The sequence below is a fragment of the Chiloscyllium plagiosum genome, chromosome 13 (genome assembly GCF_004010195.1).
Source record: "Chiloscyllium plagiosum isolate BGI_BamShark_2017 chromosome 13, ASM401019v2, whole genome shotgun sequence".
Lineage (NCBI taxonomy): Eukaryota > Metazoa > Chordata > Chondrichthyes > Orectolobiformes > Hemiscylliidae > Chiloscyllium > Chiloscyllium plagiosum.
The window spans coordinates 19,866,207-19,879,877 of NC_057722.1; the positions used below are offsets into that span (position 1 = coordinate 19,866,207).

The 13,671-nt window shown below is 38.7% G+C and overlaps 1 protein-coding gene across 1 annotated transcript in view; it reads right to left on the reverse strand.

The window, feature by feature from the left end:
- LOC122556291 (protein SNORC-like) overlaps positions 1-8,730 on the reverse strand; it is a 29,988-nt gene extending 21,258 nt beyond the window's left edge. The window contains exon 1 of the mRNA XM_043702919.1: positions 6,858-8,730. Within this exon, the coding sequence (XP_043558854.1) occupies positions 6,858-6,930 (73 nt within the window). The 5' untranslated portion in view covers positions 6,931-8,730. The remainder of the gene's footprint in view (positions 1-6,857) is intronic.
- Between the last annotated feature and the right edge of the window lie 4,941 nt (positions 8,731-13,671).

Below are 13,671 nucleotides of genomic sequence, written 5' to 3' on the forward strand. Positions count from 1 at the left end.
GGAAACATACTAGAATATGTGGGCCCCCTTCCTGTGTATTCAGCTAACCCACATAACCCTTTCTCCAATGATCCACCTCATCCCAAAAAGTCCAAAAGTTTCCCAAACTGCTTTGCTTGTCCCACAGTAAACAGTTTCACCAATGCTAACTTTCAGCAACTTCAATACCCTGACTGTACATTTCAGCCCTTGTTAGACTTCCCGCCAAATAGAGATTTTCCTTTGTACATGGGCTGACGTCTTTATGGGCAACTTGATTTAACCAGATATAACCTCTCAGACAAAAAAAAAATTAGTAAAACATTCTACCAGGCTAGAAATTTCTATTTCCAGGGTTTGTCCTCGCAATAGAAATCTGACGATTATATTTGCGCTGTGTTTGAAGTGATGTGTCAGAAGACAGTATAAAAATTGGTCCATTCCATGCCAGATAATTAAGTATCTATTAAAATATAAAAGCGGCCAAGCATTTGACGGCTCCATTGTGTTACTGCAGGCCATACAGCTGAAAAAGTAGTACTCACAAGGTGAATTTTCATCCCTGAACTTGAATACTACTGAATGGCAAAACACCACTTTTCACTTCTTTGAAAGGTTTTTTTTCCTTGAAACACGACCGGTGAACTGTGAAAATGTTCCTTTTGTATCTTTTCATTTCTCTCTTAAACAGATGGCCCATTATCCAGATGACCTTCTTTCCTCCTGTCCTGAAACTAGCTGTGAAAGATGGAGTCTATCTATACAGATCCTGGGAGCCTCTAGTATCTTAACCATCCCTTTGTTTGAACTTAGACATGGAAATTTTCAAATGCAACTTTGAGTGGTACCTGAGCACCAAAGTTCTTAACACTGAGTTGGCATTAAAAAAAAATTGCCTGAGAGTTTAAAACAGTGATCAAACCAAAGAAAGGCTGAACCTTTTGTTTTAATGCTGTTTCCTAAAGTTTGCAAATCTGATTCACATTCTTTGCATTGGAAAGGTCTTCAGGTCAGGAAAACAATAGCTCGGCAAATCTCCACAAGGACTGTGAATAATGGCTACAGTTATTTTGCAGCTACATGTTTCATAACGTAGTGTGTGAAGTATAACCAACAAATGAAACAATCTACTCACTGCAAATTCCATGCAGATATCTAAGAACATAGCTACAAATAATTGCTACATGTATATGCTTGAAGATCTGTGCTGAGCTCTGCTCTTCAAGTAGCCCAGTGGATAGCACTGTTGTTTCACAATGCAAGGGACCCAGGTTTGATACCACCCTCGGGCGACTGTCTATGTATGGTTTGCACATTCTCCCTGTGTATGCAAGGTCTGGTTTCCTACCATTGTGTAAAGATTAGGTGGATCGTTCATGCTCAGTTGCCCTTAACGCCCAGGCATGTGCAGGCTCGGTGGATCAACCATGGGAAATGCAGAGTTACTGGTGTAGTTTTCCAATATTGACTCTCAAGGATAGAGTAGGGTAAGCCTGAGTCTGGATGGGAAGCTCTTCAGAGAGTCAGTGTGGACTTGATGGGCTGAAAGGCCTGCTTCCACACTGTAGGGATTCTATGATCCTAACACCTCAATTCAATGAAGCAAGGAGTGAGATTCCATTTTCTCCCAATATTAAAATACAGTATTCTGTAAACGTTTAAAGAAAATCAAGCATATTGTTAGGCACATGGGTGGCCCCATCTTGGGCTGGATTTCTATTCATTTGGTGCAAACGCACGACAGCTTCAGATGCTGCTGATCTGCACATGTTCAGGCATCAGGTCAGGGTCAAGTTTAAGAGACTGATGACAGCTTTTGCTTTAATGTGTCCTGAAACTATTCACACATGCATGAAAGTTAAAAATATGATCTACCTGAAATTGTTTGTTAATGTTACCACAGAATCCCTACAGTGTGAAAACAGGCCATTTGGCCCAACAAGTCCACACCAACCCTCTGCAGAGTATCCCACCAGATCCATTCCCCTACCGTATTACTCTACATTTCCCCTGACTAATGCTCCTAACCTACACATCCCTGAAAACCACAGGCAATCAAGCTTGACCAATTCACCAATGCACATCTTTAAGACTGTGGAAGGAAACCAGAGCACCCGGAGGAAACCCATACAGAGATGCAAGCTCCACACTTAACAGTCACCCAGGTTGGAACCTATCCCTGGTGCTGTGAGGCAGCAGTGCTAACCACTGAGCAATCATTTATGATTAGCTTTGAACATCTAAAAAAAATACTTGTACATGCTTTAATGCAGAAATACTATTTTAACCTGTGAAAAGTTATGCCAGTAAATTACTATAAACACTACTGTCACGAAAAGCAAGCACCTGCAGATGCTGCAAATCTGAAATGAAACCAAAAGGTGGTGAAATAATCAATAGATCAGGCAACATCTGTGGAGAGAGAAACAAAGTAAGCATTTCAGTCTGATGGTGTTACATTATACCTGGAAGATATTAGGAAAGTAGTTTTTAAGCAAGTGCAGATCTATAGAAAAAGGGACAAATATAGAACAAAGATGAAATAAAACCAGAAAATACTGGAAGCAATTCAAGAACTTCAAAGAGAAGGAAAGTATGAAACAAGAGGAACATTATGTGCTAGGGTGGAAGGGAGTCGTGATTAAATGACAAAAATGATAATCGTGCAGGGCAAAAGGTAGTGATGACAAATCTAGACAGAATGGAGAAATATAAATGATAACAGCAGAACAGCAGAGGAAAGACACATGTAAACTCTAGCAAAGAGAAGTCTTCTAATGTTCAAGAATGTGACAGGTGAAAGGTAAATAGACCCCATGGCTAAACACTCCATTAAGCCCAGAACCTCCTGTAATTCCAGTGGCTCTGACACAGGGATTCTCTGTGTCTGGCTGAAATAAAAATTGGAGCAGTGGTTAAGGTCTAGCACTTGGCCTTGAAAAAAAAATCATTGCCTGTTTGTAGTTTATTTCCCCACTCCTTGGCCCAATATGCCTTTCAAACACCTCCATCCCCAACCTTCCCAGATCAACCAACAGGTAATTCCATCTAATTTTCAGGTACAGACAATTGGTTGTTTTATCTACGAATGGTACCAGAATGAAGGGTTTTAGATAATAGGAAAATTTAGAGAAATTGAGCTTATTCTCCCTGGAGTAGAGAAGATTAAGAGGTAACTTTATTGAGGTGTTCAAAATTATGAACTGCTTTGATAAAATAAAGAAGGATAATTTGTTCCACTAGTTGATATGTCAGTTAGCAAGGGGTCACAATTTCAAGATTGTCAGCAAGAGAGCTAGAAGTGAAATGAAGAGAAACATTTTTACTCAGAGTTGTTAGGATTTGAAATGCGCTGCCCGAGAGAGTGGTAGAGGGCAGATTCCATAACTTTCAAAAGAAAGCGAAACATACATTTGAAATTGACTAGTTTAGAGGGTGAGAATGGGACTAGTTATGTAGTTCTTTCAGAAGCCTGTATAGTCACAATGAGTCAAATAGTCTCCTGTACTGTAGAATTCTATGGTTCTATGTAACAGATATGATGAACTAAACTTTCAAATTCTTGATGTGTAGGTGTTGGCACATTGACTTGCTATTGGGGCTGTTGTAATTTTCCAATATTAATTCTCAGAATGCGCAGAGCATTGCAAGAGAAACAAAACTGGTACAGTGAGAAAACATCCAATTCCCACATCATTGGCAGCATCAGCTCTCCAAACATCCACGTTGCTTTTCTAACTGCCTGCATTATTATGTAGCATTGAATGGCTGGGACAAAATTCTGCAGCTGTCTCCTAAACAGCACTGCAGAACTACCTACAATAAATGGACTGCAACAGTTCAAGAGGCAGCTCACCACCACTTTTCTCAGGGGCAACTTGGGATGAGCCAGTCATGCCCTCCTCCCTCAAAATAATTTAAAAAATCAAAACACTTTGTATTCAAAGTAAAATAATCAAAACATGGTTTGAAATTGCCTAGAGGTGGCTTGTGGAATGATATGCCACTGTCCTTCAATTATTCAAAGTAGAATTGTTATATTCTGCATAAATGAACAGATGTGGACTTGTTTTTCAGCTTGTTTCACCAATGTCAATTGATGCAGTCATGAATTTTTTAAAAAAGCACCATTCAAGCAACCAACCATTTCTGCTCTCAAAAACACAGGAAAAGGGAAGAGTTGAATCATACCCTTCACATCTGTGTTGGCCAGGCTGAGAAATAAATATAAAACGTGTATAAGTATGAAACACTCCTGGAAAAACTTAAAATTGAAATTGACTTCAAATGTTGCTTTTTATAAATCTTTCTCACAAACTGTCTCTCACTCAGGAACATTCTTACCAAGATTCAGACATTGCTGGGAAGTTAAAAGGCACAAAAGAATCAATGCTGCAAAACAACTCTGTACTCAGGAATAGAGTGTGTGGCCAGTCTATCATTTCCCATTGATCCCCATATATTCTAAAGAACTTTGCTGGCTTGCAACTAGAATGTGTGCCCTTCCTACACAATTTTTTGTACTTCTTGATTTTCTGCTGTGATTAATTCTTTGTTTAGTTAATCAAAATTCCCAATATTATCAATGAAAATTAACTTTACCCACCAAACGAATTTTCAATTATAATAATTGTATCTATATTTTTATAAAATTTTGATTAATAAGATCTATTATGTAGGACATTATGCAACATCCCAAATATCTTCAATATTAGAATAAACCTTCCCTTCTCCTCCAGGTTGAAACTTAATGCTGAATGAGTGTCTTGATAAAGCTTTAGAGAGGAGATGAAATTTGAAGGTGGGCTGGGAGATATATATAGCATTAGGATAAAATCAGAGGAGTCATAGGGTAGAGTAGATGTGTACAATATAAGTCAGACTAACATGGGTTAGTGCGCATATGTGGAAATGCCCATCAGATGGTAACAGCATGGCAGGAGGAACACAAAAATATTTTCTTGATCAGTTTGCAGTCTATTAAGAAAGGAAAAAGTACTGGATCCAATTATTGTGAATGAATTGAGACAGACAGAGACTGCTTCAATGGTGGAGCATTTGGAGAACAGTGATCATAATGGGCCTGCATTTTCTGAACAGTGGTGAAGTAAAGATGAAGACAGCTTCCCAAAAAGATCTAGTGAACTCTGTGCCATGGATTTTTCCTTTACTGTTATTAATTTCATTCTGGCATCGACCATGGTAAATCTCTGGTGTCCTGCCACACTGACATAACAAAGCAAGCTAAGCAGGCAATCATCTGAAAAATCTCACAAACAAAAACCAGGAATAACAAGTAGTTTTATTTATTTACTGTTAACATTCTTACAGGAGGGGAAATAAAGCTTCTGACATATATATGGGATTATAGTAGAAGCTGAAATATTGTAAACTAAAATAGAAATTCTAAACATCCATTAAAGTGTTAGTACTGAATGAAAAAATATGACATTCTATAAATATAAAATTAACTTTCCAGGGCTAGAAAGGTTCTTCAATACCAGTTATAACTCTGTAAAGGTAAAAACACTATTACATCTCATTCAAATACAGTATGCAATAAAAGATAGCTCCTAGAAAGCATGGCAAGGACAACATGAACACAATTGTTTCCCTTTTGTGCTGTTATATTCTACCGTAACATTCTATGTAATGCTCTTTCTCTTTCTTCTTAACCATTCAGAATTTGACAGGCAATGCACATTCAATATTAGCAGGCCAGGGCAGAGCAGATACCATTAAGCATTGCACATGCCATGTAAAGATATGAGCTGAGTAGTTTTCAGTTCCATCTGAAATCAAGTTGTGTCAATCCAGAGATTAAGTTTTATAAAATATCATTTTATGGCAAACTATACTGCATGCACGGTTTGCATACAAGGAGGGTGCATTTAGTTTATGAAGGAGTGAGAATTTAGATTAGTTTTATTTCTTTAATTATATTTCAGAGCAATAGACTTGAGAAATAAGAAAAAAAAAGAACTTCTTCCAACTAAAAAAATATGTTTTTAACTCCAGCTTCAGTCTTCATAGCTTTCCTTCTTTGTGGTTTTCTGTAGCAGCTAATCATTCATGATTATATCAAAGCTGTATTCTGTTCCTATTTGGCCATCATTCCCAGGGCTTTAAATACTTGAGTGAGAAAGTTTAATTCAGGAGAGTTTGAAATATTTCCAAATGGCAATGAAACTGGCAAAACATATCTTCAGCGATGATTCAGATCTGTATTTAAGTTTCTAGCTCAGCTTAATCCCTTGAATTTATTTGAAGATGCTATACAGAAAATCAATGTCACTTTTTTAAAAAATGTACTATAAAATATCAAATAAACTTTTAAAGTCATCTACAGTATTGGGAGTATGGGAGCAATTTTCTCCTGCAGATTTTGTTTAAAGTTAGCCAGTTCATTTCCTCTTAAAAATACCTTTCACAAATACTGTTTTTAAAGGAACTTCTCAGTTTATTAAAGATTGAAATATCTCAATGTAAATTGCTAAAGAATTTTAAAACATATAAGATTTCTAGCTGTGCAATTAATAACTTCCTATGTGTATAAGCAGCTACAAATGTGCACCCAGCCCTAAATCCTGCTGTTGTAAAGCTACTTGCATTGAGTATAGTCTGTGGAGTTGAGATGTAGGTGCCAGAGCAACTGCCTGGAAAAAGATTTTTATTTTTGTGCTCTCTTATGTAACTGTATAATTTCCTGCATTAAGTGAAACATTTACTGTGATCACATGTATATACAAAAAATTATATATTAGAGCTGAGACTATAGGAACCTTGATCAATGCACTAATACAAAAAGAGATCTGAAGATGGTACTAGTTGCATCACCTAGATAATTCAATACATCAGAAATGGAATAATAATCCTACCTGGTAGTGCTATCAGAATGGTGGTCCCTAAAATAGTCCATGGAAGCAGGTTCCAACGTCTGCACTGGGCCATTTTGTTTCGGAGAGTGAAACTATCTGATGTCTTGTGTGGTCAAAGTAGTTTTAAAAAATGTGATCTGGGAGATGCTTGCTTCTGACACATACAAGGGAGCCTTTCTACACTGCACCAAAAAGAGCACTGAGCATCTAAACCCACAACCCTAGCTGAAGCCCACACCTACCACCCACATACCAGACAAGTATGTTGATAAATGAAGTAAAAGGAAATTATGGCATGCTATTTGGCTGATTTCCTACAAAGCTCTTAATATCTTCTCCTCTGGAGTGGTATAGAAGAGATTTCAAGTAGGATTAAACTGAATTATAAATAGTGAATTAATTTAGTTTAATGTCTCCTGTACACAATACTTTTATATTTTACAGTAAACAGTAAGATCACTTGCCTTTCATTACTATCAGCATTAATGCCCTGTGCCCCACATCCTTGCATTACTGTCTTGTGTGCATAATTGACAGAAACATTTAACAATTAACCTGTTCTTGCAACAGTTTGTTTTCTCTTAAAATTGAGAATCAGTGTCATTTAGTGTTTTTCCTTCTTTCATGTAGCTCAGTAACCCATCTAAAGTTGAATGCTAAGAGCTGTTCCTTTACAAACGTCAACAAGCCACATTATTTACATTACCTAAGCTCCAGATACACAAGGATTATTGTAATGCTTATTTTGTACATAAATTGAGCAATATTCACGCATACTAGTGCCATTCTAGTGCTACAAATTATTTTAGTCTCATTTCTAAGCCTGGAGTTTAATTATATTTATGCTACTTGGAAGAGATTTAGTTCTCAGCCTTAAGTTTGTGTATCTTTGGTCTCAAATTGCTAACATGAATAAGTCTCGGGGGTGGAGGGAAATATATAAAAGAACATTTAAGTTTTGCTCTCCACATTTTCAGTTTAGCATTTGCAGGATTATTGTTCAAAACTGTGTTTCAAAATTCCTTTCACCTCCCGCAGATGGGAGATAGGAGAAATAAACGGGTGCTTATAATAGTATCCTCAGTTTCAATTTTCTGTACCAAAGTTTGTTGTACTTTCCTGACCAGTGTTGATTCAGCCCTAAAAACAGATCTATTCTGGCGAGTTGAAACTGAATTTTAATCTCTCTTTAAAGTCTTAGTTAAATACACAGTTGCTGAAAATATAATGATGTTAACATCTTTCTCAGTGGAATGGACCAAAACAGGGAGATAAACGAGCCAGATGCCGTTTCATCATATTCTACCACCCACTTTACCCACCCCACCACTTACCTTGACAGAAACACACAATTTCTTTTTTAATTAAGTTGTGACCTGAGTGAGTGGGGTATCATATGAAAATAGCCTGTTAAAGGCTGAGTTTGTTTTCATCAGAGTTTAGAAGAGTAGGGGTGACTTGATTGAAGTGTATAAAATCTTGAATGGTTTTTAACAAGAAAGATATATAAAGGACGTTTCCTCTTGTGGGTCAATCCGGAGCTAGAGGATGCTGTTTTAAAAATCTGAGCCATGCTTTTAGGACAAAGATGAGGAAATTAATTTTCTGTCGGAAGGTTGAGAGACTTTGGAGCTCTGTTCCCCCGAAGACAGTAGAAGCACGGTAATTGAATATTTTTAAGATGGAAATAGATGGCTTCTGTTACAGACGGTAATGAAAGATTATCTAGAGTAGACAAGAATGTGGAATTCGAAACACAAACAGATCAGCCACCATCTTATCAAATGCTAGAGCAGGCTCAAGGGGCCAAATGATCTACTGTTTCTATTTAATCAGTTCATATGATCAACTTAACAACACAAATAGTCATTTTTAAAATTGCTAAATTAACAATTCACTCAGCCCTTGCTACAGTATTATATTCAATATTATATTCAGACTGTCATTTGCCTGTATTATAATGGGATATTGAATAGTAAGTCAACGAAATTAATAATACCTTTAAAATGCAAATAGACACATATCAACTGAGATTGACAATTTTAATGACGCAAACAAAGATCCAATTGTGTGTGTTAAATTACTGGTGAAACAAGACACTTTTATGTGTAAAACATTAAATTCAACAGATATGACCTCCTAGATCCAGGTCACTGAGTACAAAGAGCAAGAATTGAAACGCAATATAAGGAGGAAGTAATCTCACTGTTTCCAATTTTGATAGCACTTATTAAAATAAAGGCATCTCTTTCTTATACAATTGTGAATGGGTATTATTATGATCCCTGTATAGACTGATCACTTCTAAAAAGAGATTTGAATTCCCAGTTACCAGCTCAAAAGATCACACAAAAAAAACTTATATTTTAAGACGAGTAGTGTAATGAACACAATAAGATCAACATTAAATGAACATGAAGGAAGTTTGACCAGCCATAATCTTACTGAATGGCAGAGCTGGCTTGAGGGATCAGTTGTTCCTGTTCCTATTTCTTATGGCCTTATGGTCTCATTATTTAATAGGCAACTCATACACTAAAGTGCAAGATAGATTAACCAATTACAACCAACAATTTAATGCTGTACATATGCATTGTACTGCATTCTCTGCAGAATAGTAGTCTTTAAAGTAACACAGCCAAAGTTATTCCAAGCTTCGAATGAGCTCACCTCTCCCAGTTTCCCTCCATCATAACATTCAGGGGCCATCAAAAATTGTTTCTCCGAGTTTTGCAAGTCCCAGAACTGATTGCCAGCAGCAAAGCCAATTTTGTTGACCCCTTTAGTTGTATAAGACTCTGGTGCGGCCGCATCTGGAGTATTGTGTGCAGTTTTGGTCACCATACTATAGGAAGGATATGGAGGCACTGGAACGGGTGCAGAGGAGGTTTACCAGGATGTTGCCTGGTATGGTAGGAAGATCGGATGAGGAAAGGCTGAGGCACTTGGGGCTGTTTTCATTGGAGAAAAGAAGGTTTAGGGGTGACTTGATAAGGTGTACAAGATGATTAGGGGTTTAGATAGGGCCGACAGTGAGAATCTTTTTCCACGTATGGAAGGAAGCTGTATTCTTCTATGTTCTTTAATGGGCCATACCAGAGCAAATGAGATATCCCATGTGCTTTTGGGGAAATATTAGGATGACGATCCCTATAGGAACTGGGTTTCACTGACTGGGGATACATGCTGAAGTATATTTCTGGCAATAAATGATCTTGTGATCAATTTATCACATAAGAACAGCAGGTTCACTTCTAATTATATTGTTGAGAGTGTGGTTCAGTTTCAAGCAGAGTTTTTTTAAGAGCTTTTTGGGAGTTTTTTTGGCTTAAAGCAAACTAAAGTGAAGAAAGCAGCTCTTTCAAGAAGGATTCAGTTGAAATTGTGCAGGAAATGTGAAACAAAGTGCAGATCCTTATAGGGGTCGGAGAGATGTGGGGATTAATGAAATCTGTGGCTAAATCAGACAAGAACTGCAATAACATTTTACGTGGCACCTCATTGACTGCCTTGTGGAAATCCAAATACTCTATATTTACTGGTTCCCCCCTAATGCACTGTGCGTGTTATATTCTCAAAAAACAATTTGAGGATGAGCAAATTTGTCAAACATGATTTCTCTTTTACAAAACTATGTTGATGTTGTTTTCATTATGTTTTTCTAGATGTCCTGCTATGCATCTCTCTCTGGTTTTTAACTGAGGTATTATATTGACTATTTTCCTGCCTATTTGAATCCTTCCAGAATCCAGTGAGTTTTGGAATTTTGCGACAAATGCCTGCATGTCAGGTACAGGCCATTAGGTCCTGGTGGCTGGTCTCCTTTGCTCTCAAAAGTTGGTTAAGTAGCTGTCCCTCACGACAGAAACTATTAGATTACCTGTCTATTTATTACCACCCTACTTAACCATTATTTTTGGGGTGTTTATCGTATCATTTACCACGAAGGGATGCATAGTATTGGCTTAAATTATGTCATCTCCATTTCAAATCTCCAGTTACGTCTACCAAGGGGCCCAAACTTACTTCAACCTCATTTGCTTTACATACCAGTATGGTTTTTTGCGGTTTCTTCTTCTATTTCTTGTCAATTTACTTTCATAATAAATTTTCTCCATCTCTATTAGGATTTTAGTCATTGGCTCCTCTTTCCTAAAAAATCCCAATCCTCTGGCCTGCCACTAGTTTTTACTATTTTGTTTGTTTTTGTTTTGGATTGGATACTCTCCTTGACCACCTTTGTTAACCATAGGTGGTTAACCCTCCTCACCAAGTCCCTCTTTTTGACCAGAATAAATTTTCGCTGAACGTTACAAAATAATTGCTTAAACGTCTTCCGCTGCTCATCCAGTGACTTTTTTCTTGCTCCACTTTCGACACCTCTTTCTTCACATCTTTGTAAATTTATTTAAGTTGAGACAACTGGTTTAAGGCCAGAGTTGCTCTGTCTCAAACTGAATTTGAAATTTTACAATGTGGGGATTGTTACCCCTCCAGATCCTTAACTACTATTAGTCGGACCCCATTTCACAGTGGACTAGATTTCTAAGGACTGGCAATCTCACGCAGGTTGCCACTCTGCCTTTCCTTACGAAGGGAGCTCTGCATTTCTGAAAGGTAATTCCACTGGCTCTCTCAGGCACGTGGAGCCATACTTCCATCCTGATAGTTCTTTTGTAGCCTAGAACTGACAGAAGAAGGCAGATCATTCCCCTTTATCACAGCAGCCAACTGCCCTACCTTGGCAGCTTCTGTCAAACCCTAAGTAATCAAGGCAAGTGTGATGTTTGGATACCATGAGGGTAAGGTGCCAGGTAAGTAGGATTCCAGCTGGGGTGTGTGCTAGCTGAAGGGGGCTAGGGTGTCAGATAAATAGGCAAAAGAGAGTACTGCAGATGCTGGAGATCCGAGTCTAGATTAGAGTGGTGCTGGAATAGCACAGCAGGTCAGGCAGCAGTCGAGGAGCAGGATAATTGATGTTTCGGGCAAAAGCCCTTCCTTCACCATCCTCATTCCTGATGAAGGGCTTTTGCCTACAATGCAATTTTCCTGCTCCTTGGATGCTGCCTGACCTACTGTGCTTTTCCAGCACAACTCTAATCTTGTCAGTTAAATAGGAGTAGGTACCAGATTGATCTGCTAGCATCCATGCAGGGGGTAGGGTATCAGGGTGCAAGGTATCATGTGCAAGGATCCCTGAAGGGCTTATGCCCGAAACATCAATTCTCCTGCTCCTTGGATGCTGCCTGGCCTGCTGTTTTTCCAGCACCACATTTTTCAACTCCGCAAGATATCATGGCAAATGATGCTGTGTTTAGAATAGGTTAGGGTGGGTGGGAGAGCCCTGCTCCTTGGATGCTGTCTGACCCGCTGTGCTTTTCCAGCACCATTCTAGACTCTGATTTCCAGCATGTGCAGTCCTCACTTTTACCTGGGTACGACAGCTAGTCAGGAAAGAATATCATGCCCAATGCAGAGGCAAGTTGTGGTTTCATGTCTGGTCCATTCTGGGTTTGTGCCCATAATGACTAGGGGAAAGGGTTGGTGCTAGGGTCCAGGTCAAGTTGGCTCTGGGAGTGTTGGGTCAGATCGGTTTAGAGTGGTATTTGGGTCCCAGGGAAGGAGTCACCTCCCTGATGGTATTACTTCAGAATTTGGGGCGTGTGGGATGGAAGTATGGATTCTGTTTCATAGTTGCTCATGAGTTACCTATGTAATCAATAGTCTAAAATTTCCTGAGTATTTTAATTAATTTCATCACAACCATTCAAGTTCTCCAATTTGAGCAGAAAATGCTGAGTGCTCCATGCACAATTTCCTGATTAAGCTAGGGTTTCCGCAAGGTCCCATGCACAATTTCCATCCACACTGGGATGAAGACTGCCTGGCCAGTGGAAAATTAGGACATTATGGAAATAACTCCACAGAAGCCAGTATCCTGTCAGCAAGACACCCTTTATTTACACATGCATAGTACTTGAAACTCTGTGCTGTACATCTCAATGACTCTGGCCTGGCTTCCTCAGAGCCAGCTTTCAAAGCGAACAGAACTTCAGACGCTCCTGTTTATCTCTTTTTCACACAAAAATGGTGAGTCCTTCCCACACTGATCCAGTTCCTTCAAAGGCAATCAGAACACCTCTGACACTCCTGTTTGTCTTTTTTGTATCCTGTTACCAAGTCACCCTTTACACATGAAGGGTCTTTGACACTGACCCAGCTCCTTCAGAGTGATGCAGTAGTCCTTATTTTGCCCAGCACCCATGTTGTATGCGTGCAGGTGTATGACACAGTGGAGGACACCTTTTTTTCCCTGAACTCCTGATGCTGTTTTTTTTTTTGCTTTACCCCCACACTACCGCTGAACTGCAGTAGTGCTTATTTTTCCCCAGCACGTATGTTGTGTGCAGGTGTGAGACACAGTGGAGGACACTCTTGTTTATATCAGGGAACTCATCCTACGATATCAACTTGGCTGACAATTAAAACCACTACAATTACCTTGGAAATAACTGACTGTTTAAGATAGCAGAATTGTTAGGAATTATGTTCTTTGAGCTTGATGTAGTAAAATTCTTTTCTTTTCAACCTTAAATCTGGTCACTTCATTCTTTTCACAAATACCTGGGTTTTTGCATTCCAAAACAAAAACAGTACTGACTTCTACAGAAATCCAGTATTCTTAAATCTGCACCGGCCCCTCTGTTTGACCAGACAGTAAGCTCCTACCAGCATCCTGCCTAGTGCCTAACAAAGAAAATCCCTCCACTGTCCACATTACTGCTGTTTTCCTCTCTTTCGGGGACTGTATCTG